An 8091-nucleotide genomic window follows, 5' to 3' on the forward strand; every position below is an offset into this window, starting at 1 on the left:
TGAATTAACTTGCGAAATTTCCATAAGGATAAATTATACGAGTTTTATATTTATCCAAAAGTCATCATTTGTTTAGTTGTAAACATAGATTTTTTAATTTATAAATTTTTCAAAAACTATTTAATGTATAAATTGATTGACTGACAAGCAAACTACAACAACAAACCACAGAAGCCGACATAGAAAAAAACTAAAGACAAAACAAAAGAACAAAATACCATGAGAGGCCACTAGGGATAGGGATGGAGCACACAAGACTTTTAATTTCCTGGAGTCTAGCTAATTGCTTCTTTGGTCATCAGTAAATTTTTGTCCTAAGTATAGAACTTCTCCAGTTTCTTTTCATTTTCCTTCTCAAATCCAAACATTTTATTGAACTTTAATTTCTTCTGGTTAGAAGACATACATATATGTAATTACTTAGGCTAGCTAAAGGTTTGGAACTTAATTATCAAGATACTGTTCCAATGTATCATTGTATTCAAACTTTTTGAAACAAGTTATGCTTGGCTTTACAATAAAGATGAGTGGCAATTCTGCAAATCAGACACATGTGCAGGCCATCAATGAAAATCACTGTGCGTATAAGATAATTAACTAAGATATATTTACAGATTTCTTCATTATATTGAATGCGCTTGATGAATATGTATTTACAGAGTTCACACAACAATTCGTATTCCTACACGAAAACAAGAACAAATAATTCAAAGAGATTTGATTCATTTGAATTATATACTAGACCAAGTCTTCATCAAGAACGAAACATGCATATGTAAGTTGCATCTGTATGATACTTGGTGATCTCTAACAAATATCTGAAATTTTTTAGGCTTTTAATTTTCTTCAATGGATTCAAATACTGGTCAACCATCTTCATCCTTCTTTAAACTGGATATAGTTCCAACACCTTCAATCAAAATGGGACCTGCAAAGGTATATAAGAATATCCCACAAATAAGTATTTCAAGATAGATGTCACAAAGACCCTTCTCAATAGATTAGTGTGCAAACTGACATGTTCAAGTCTGGAAAGATGTTTCATATATAAGTTTTCTTGTTTTACTGAGTCAGTTTTCATCATCAACTTTTGCAGAGTTTTATTTCATCTTTTACAAATATAGTGCCATCTAACAATATATATATATATATATATATAAATATATATTAAGTGTTTTTTTTTTCATGTACTTGATGAGTTAATGTTCAGAAGTATGATAAATACATAAATAAATCATGTTTTATCATTGAATGGGAAAAGAAGGAAAAGAGAGTGAAACAATATATTAGAATAACCAAACTATTGCAATAAGATTTCTGCATTCATAACAAACTTAGGAGACTTAGACTCATTTTAAAACATAAAATAAATCATAATAAATTGAATAAGAGTTTTATTCATAGACATGTAAGTTCAATGACCATGTGTCATTTCACTGAAATTTCAGATAAGAAAAATTGAATATGTAGATTGGCACTTGAAACAAGATGCAGATAGGCTCTATAAATGCATCAATATTGGATTGGATAATTAGAAAGAAGACAGTACTTACAGTTGAGAGATAATGACTGATCTCAATAAAATTGATGAATCTTGAAAGGAAAGACTGGATGGTGTCATCTTCCCACTCCAATCTCTCCCACCACTCTTTAACACAATGAATTTGTACAAATTCTTTGTTGACAATGTCTGGTTTGAATGCGAGCCTCTTTAAATTCGGACAATTAAAAATTGGAAATGAGCAAAGAAGAGGAAAATCCAATGCTTGATTGCTCATGCTCACTAAATTCGGTAAATGTTCGAGTGTCAAACTTCTCAGGCTGGGAAAGGAAGGGGCTTCGGATATTTATTGAATTTCTCCATCCTCCTCTGTAAATAACTCTTCGATTCCTTCACACACTTGCACCGATAACTCAGTAAGAGAAGGGAGATGCATAACCCAAGAAAGACTGGATAACTTACGGCATTCATTTATAGTCAGAAGTTGCAGATTACAAAAAAACCGTTGAGGCACCACATCCTTCCAAACAATGTTCTTTAAATTCTGAAGATGACCCAAGTCAAGATGCCGGAGATCAGTGCCACTTCCATTCATGACTATCTCCTCGAGCTGTGAACATGAACAGATTATTAGCTCTTGCAAAAATCCATTGCTTTTGCAACTTAAAACATCATATGAAAGTGATACCAAGTCATACAATCTTTCTAAACATATGTGCCATGTTGGTAATTCTGAAAGTTGTTGCAGAACATTTAATGACGTTACACACAGTCCTAATGCTTTGATGTTCTCTTTCAATGTATTCAGCTCCTTTAGTTTTATCTCGGCATTTGGATATATGTCAAGAACCTGCAGGTTCAGCAATTTTGAGACCAATCCATCAGGTGTTATGTGATCCCACCACAAATGCTGACAGATCAAAAATTGCAGATTTTGCAAGTTTATCATCTCAGATGGTAGAACTGAGATTTCCGTCTTTGAAATGTTGAGGTACTGCAGATTAACCAAACATTTTATGTCTCTTGGAAGTCTTCTAAGTTTAGTCTCGGATAGATTCAATTATCTAAGATTTGACATGCACAAGAAAAATCCATCAGGAATATTCTTCAAATTCAAATTATGTTGCATCATTAAGCTCAGGAGGTGAGAACATTGTTGAGTCAATTTCGGTAAAGTTTCTATATTATTGTTCATCAGAGATACCCCTACTGCAAACCGCCATTTCTTAGCTGCCACATTTGATATTCTGTTCAACCCCATATTTGCATTTGCTATCCATATGTTTCTAGCTTCAGACTTTGCCACTATCCACAGAGCCATATCACGAATCGCATCATGTAACCTCAGATCTTTTTTGAAATCCATATATGCTTTCTCATAAGGCTCCAACAAACACGCTGCCTCTAGTAAACGAAGGATATACTGCCCATGACCATAAGCTTCCCTCAGATTATCAAATTCATGGATTAGTCCAAGTCCTATCCAGAAGTCTATAATTTCTTCATTGGAGATACCGACACCTCTTGGCCATAAAGAAATATATAGAAAACAATCTTTACAAAGTTTATTAGGGAGATTGTCATAACTTATTTCTAGAGTGGGATACAATGATTTATCCACATCTTGAATTATACTAGTTTTGGACTTCCTCAAAGACCTGAGTACATAGTCCCACTCTTCAAAATTCTTTTTGTTCGACATGGCTTTACCGATCAGTATAAGAGTGAGCGGCAAACCACCGCATTCATTCATGAATCATCACTTGTCTTGCTATTTCCTTCATCCTCACATCCGATACAATAACATCTAAGTTAACATTCTCTTTGAAAAGATCACATGCTTCTTGTGTCTCTAAGCATTCCACTTTAAACTTCTCATCAGCCCTCATCTTAGTGCACAATTCTTCAGATCGAGTAGTGAAAATCACTTTCCGCTTGCATTGTTTGGTGGAGTTGTCGTTACTATGAGGATGAGGAATCCCAAGTTCCACAAGATCTACTACAGCCAATATATCATCCAAGAGCAATACAAAATTTTTAGTTTTCAAGAAATTGGATATGCCTTCTTTGCTAGACGAACTGATCAATTGCAATTTTATAGCTATATCTTCCCGAAGCTTTTCCAACTGAACATCTTTTGTAGCCACAACCAATATTACATAATCGAATCCTGTGTTTTCATCATCCAACAATGAGTTGTAGATTTTTCTTAATAGTGTGGTCTTGCCGACACCACCCATGCCCCATATCCCCACCATTCCGACTGTTTCATCTGCTAGATAACCGTGAGTAACATCAAGATTTGAACCAATTCCTCTTCCCACTACTTTTAATGAAGCAGGGACTGGTATAGGAGGTTGTTCCTCTACAAATGAAACTTGTATTTGTTCTTCTTTCAACTCATTTATCTCATTCAATAAAACCATTGCATCTCTACTTGTTCTATACTTTGAATAACAATTTAGATAATAAGTACCAAAGTGCATCCCTGTTTGCCAAATTTGTCTTTCAACTGCTTTACCTCCTCATCTTTTTCACTAACCTGTTGAAATTCAATTCAAATCCTCTCAAAGGAAAAATTAATACCATCAAAATCAATACAAATTATTCCTTGAATTGCATGTGGGTTTGAAAATATTGTGATTAAATAGATTTCTCTAAAAGAGATAAGGACAGAAAAGCCCCCTTTTTCTAATTTCTTTTCTTTCTGAAATCTTCGTTCAATTTTTTTTTTTTTTGGATAAAATAGACAAACCACAATTTATTAAAAAATAGAACAAAACCAAACAATTTACAAACATGAAAACCTACGGGCGTCAACAGCTACACAACCTAACCTACATAGGCCGAATAGTGCTAAAACAAAAACCACAAGCAAAATAACAGATCCCCTTCTCTATCTTTTAAAAGATAGCAAATAAAAAGAAATACTCTGCTAGAAATGACAAATTAATGGAATTGAAGATACATCTTGCAATAATTATTTCAAGAAACAAAAACATATATATATATATATATATATATATATATATGTGTGCAAGAAAAAAAAGAAACAAAGAAAAAAAGAAAAAAATCAGCATAATAATAGTAATAATAATAATATAGAAGCTTTACCTTTTCGAGCCAGAGTTGAAGCTGATAGGATGGTCTTTGTCTTGAGCTGCAGGGAATATCAAGCTGGGTCTCAAAGTCCCTCTTCCTGGCCATGAGAGCTTCCATGGGGCTGTCTAAACTATCAAGTTTCTCTTTTGTGCAAAAGATATGGCCCATGCCCTCACTCTCAACAGGACTCTGAATGCAAGAACAGACAGCCCCAATGCAAAGTTTCCCAACAAAGTCCATTTGCGCACCTCTCAATTGTGATTTGTGAGATTTTCTTCATTGCACACTCCAAATTAATGTGGTGTGATGTTATGATATATGTTATGTTATGAGAAGGAAGGCGGAACAAGATTTTGTTTTTATCCATGTATCTCTATTTGTTTGTGATGATATGATATGTGAGCCCCACACCGGTCAAGCATGGTCAACCATGCTTTTCTTCTGTTTTTTCCCCTACCATCACCTGCCTCCACTGTAGAAATATCACCACCTCTTGTCTCATGATCTCATCACATAGCTGAACTTCACCTCTTCACAATCATATTCAACCTCTTCTTTTTCCACAACAGAAGCCATTCCTTGGTATGGGAAATGTCAGCAGGTCTAAGCTTCAAGAGGCCAAGGTTCTCTTTTTCTTCTTTTTCTTCTTCTTGCTACAACTTTGAAAAGCTTGATTGACTGGAGGTTGGAGAGGAAGCTCTGGAGTGGAGTGGCTTATTCTCTATAGCTATTTGGTAAGCAAGCTCTCAATTTACTGAACTTTCAGTTGAAACCTTGCCCCTTGTGTTGGTTGTGCATGTGCTAAGCCTTAGAAAAATCTTTGCTTGGCTGAAATCTTTTCCTGTGTTTTATGTATGTATATATTATTCTTACCATGGTTGTTGCCTGCCAACACTTATTTTTTGATCATGCACACAAGGTGCTTGTTGAAATGCCCTTGGAGACTTTGTTGTTAGATTTACTTCATTGGTTTGTTAAGTCTAATTACTTTAAGATTTTGTGAACCTTAGATGTTTATTCAAGCATGAGTGTATCACTTCCTTGCTATGACAATATGTCTTGCCTAATCTAATAGTTACCTTGCTTTGAGTAAAAAATGCTTGTGATGCTCTCATTAGTTTATGCCATTGTTGGTGTGGTCAAATGCTTAGTGGATTTTAATTTGGCATTGAGCAATTAGATTTGGTTATGGTATTGATAGGGTTTTGAAGGAGAATTGTCGTAGCTTGTGGGAGTGAGTTGGAGTGGAGCTATTCCAAATAAGTAAATCCACGTGTACATATATACATAGATATATATTTTTTCAGCTATCTTTTGGTTTTTTATGTATGTGTATATGTTAGCATTATGGGCTAAGATGCTGAAACCTATTTTGATCAACATCAACATTTGTTTATCTTTTTCATTCTTGCTGGTTTTTATGAATTATGCTTATTTATATATACATATTTATGTACACACATAGATAGTGCTACTGTTGGAGTTTATCAAGTGGGTTATGGTTTTTGGGGAAAGAGCTCGGAGAGCTGATTTTATTGATAAGAAAAAAAGTTTTTACAATGTTTAAGGATTACAAACCCAAATTAAAAGAACAGACAAAATAAAATACAGCTGAAAAAGCAAAAACTAGAAATAAAAAAACCATTCACGGAGAATGTTTTTCATGACCCATCTAGGCGGTGTCTCACCGTAATGAAAGAGGCGAGAGAGTGATTGTTGCTACTAGAAGAGGCCGAGAGCAGAGTCGGGCAAGTTCCAATTAGGGTCGATATCAACAAGAGAAGGATTATCCGCAATTTGAAGGAGATGAGAGATTTCGGATAGAAAGTCGGAGCATGTCTCCAAGTAGTAGGGGAAGCAACCATCATGCAAGGCAATGGAAATTGCAGGGTTGCAGTGGAGTATAAATCTAATATCCAAATGTCTGTCAATAGCCGAACGAACAGCCAGACCAAAAGCAACAATGCCGGCTTCAAAATGAGACGCTGCCAAGAAAGAACAGCTACCTGCACACGAAATAATATAATCATGATTTGAAACAAAAAAATCCAACTTACCAATCAAGGTGCTGGCATTCCATCCGTGAGCAAAGAAGAGGAATAATCCACTGCTGTGGGAGAAATTGTTAAGAAGAAGCTTGCGACCCAAAAGAGAAGAGTTCTCCTGCATAAAGTCTTTAACATGGGTGACAGCTAATGAAGCAATGTTAGAGAAATTGGGACTGAGGTTATTGAAAATGGCATCACAACGAGCTTTCCATAAATACCAAATACAAGCAGCAATAACAGATATAGCAAAAGTAGAAAGATTATAATCAACAATCCAGCAGCCAGAAGAAATAGTATCAGGGAAAAAGAATGAAATGGCCAAGTTATTGGAAACAATATGCCAGACCAGCTGAGCACAACGACAATCAAGAAATAAGTGATCAATAGATTCATTCTCAACATTGCAGAAAACACATAAGGTCCTAGGGCCAATATTGATACTATTAAGGAAATCAGTTGTAGAGATTTTACCATGCAGCATAAGCCAAATAAAGTGCTCGACTCTAGGAGCAACATGAAGCTTCCACAGTTTTTTCCAGCCAGACCATTCCAGATTCAAAGTAGGGTTATGATTTAAATGGTTATAAATAGCTGAAGAAATTTTAACATTTGAAGTATGAGGAAACCAAACCCAGTAATTGCTACCATCAAAATCATAAGCACAAATACAAGGAACCAAAGAGCCTAAAAGATCACCAAACAAAAAATTAAGCTGGTTATGGTTCCACTGATTTAAACTCAGAAGATCAGGCAAACTAATGGAGTTAAAATCTGCGTTAATATTCAGAAAAGTAGGCTTGAAGGCAATGGGGATATCAAAAAGCCAAGGATCAAATAAGAAGGAAGTTTGATTAGGATTAAAGGATTTGATCCATAAGTTATGTTTGAGAATCTTGGCAAAGTCATGACAAATACCTCCGAAAAATCCAAGAACACTTAGCAGGGGATAGGATCGATCCAAAAATTTAAACTACCATACTTCATACGAGCAATGTTAACCCAAAAGATATTTTCTGAGTTAAGAAATTTAAAAACATTCTTGGCCATAAGAGAAGTTTTAACATAATCAAGGTTCCGTGACCCAAGCCCCCTCGATTTTTTATCAAGAATGCAACTCCAATTCACAGAGATGGATGCTCTTTTCCATTGCCCCTTTAAAACCAAAAAGAAATCCCTCGACCAACTTGGTTATTTCACAAGAACAGATTCGGAACAGGGATAAGCAGAGAGATAATAAGCGTGGATTGAGAGAATGGAAGAATTTAAAAGGATTGATTTAGTCGGTAAGAAAAGCTTATAGGTTTTCCAAATGAGTGCACAAATTTTTAATCTTACCAATCATTGGTTTAAAGGATAATGCACTGAGTTGTTTTGGAGAAATAAGGATGCCCAAGTAAGTAAAGGGGAATTGTGCCTTAGAAAAACCAGTAATAGAACAAA

General features: G+C 35.0%; 1 protein-coding gene across 2 annotated transcripts; it reads right to left on the reverse strand.

Annotated features, from left to right (window-relative positions):
* Positions 1 to 635: 635 nt before the first annotated feature.
* Positions 636 to 4942, reverse strand: LOC120252568 (probable disease resistance protein At1g63360). Of its 2 annotated transcripts, XR_005534047.1 has the most exons (3): positions 4616 to 4930; positions 1554 to 4043; positions 636 to 928 (listed from the first exon to the last, which is right to left on the reverse strand). XR_005534047.1 is itself a non-coding variant. In XM_039260745.1 (2 exons), the coding sequence occupies exon 2, from the start codon at positions 3985 to 3987 to the stop codon at positions 3247 to 3249; it is 741 nt and encodes a 246-aa protein (XP_039116679.1). In that variant the 5' UTR covers positions 3988 to 4043; positions 4616 to 4942; the 3' UTR covers positions 1431 to 3246. The 2 variants fall into 2 exon arrangements, 1 of the variants encoding a protein (XP_039116679.1); XM_039260745.1 differs by lacking the exon at positions 636 to 928 and having other exon boundaries at positions 1431 to 4043; positions 4616 to 4942.
* Positions 4943 to 8091: the final 3149 nt, after the last annotated feature.

Source organism: Dioscorea cayenensis, chromosome 21, assembly GCF_009730915.1.
Source record: "Dioscorea cayenensis subsp. rotundata cultivar TDr96_F1 chromosome 21, TDr96_F1_v2_PseudoChromosome.rev07_lg8_w22 25.fasta, whole genome shotgun sequence".
NCBI classification, from domain to species: domain Eukaryota; kingdom Viridiplantae; phylum Streptophyta; class Magnoliopsida; order Dioscoreales; family Dioscoreaceae; genus Dioscorea; species Dioscorea cayenensis.

Excerpts from the sequence above, each read along its gene's own strand:
- LOC120252568 (XM_039260745.1), bottom strand. The coding sequence starts at position 3,987 with ATGCACTTTGGTACTTATTATCTAAATTGTTATTCAAAGTATAGAACA.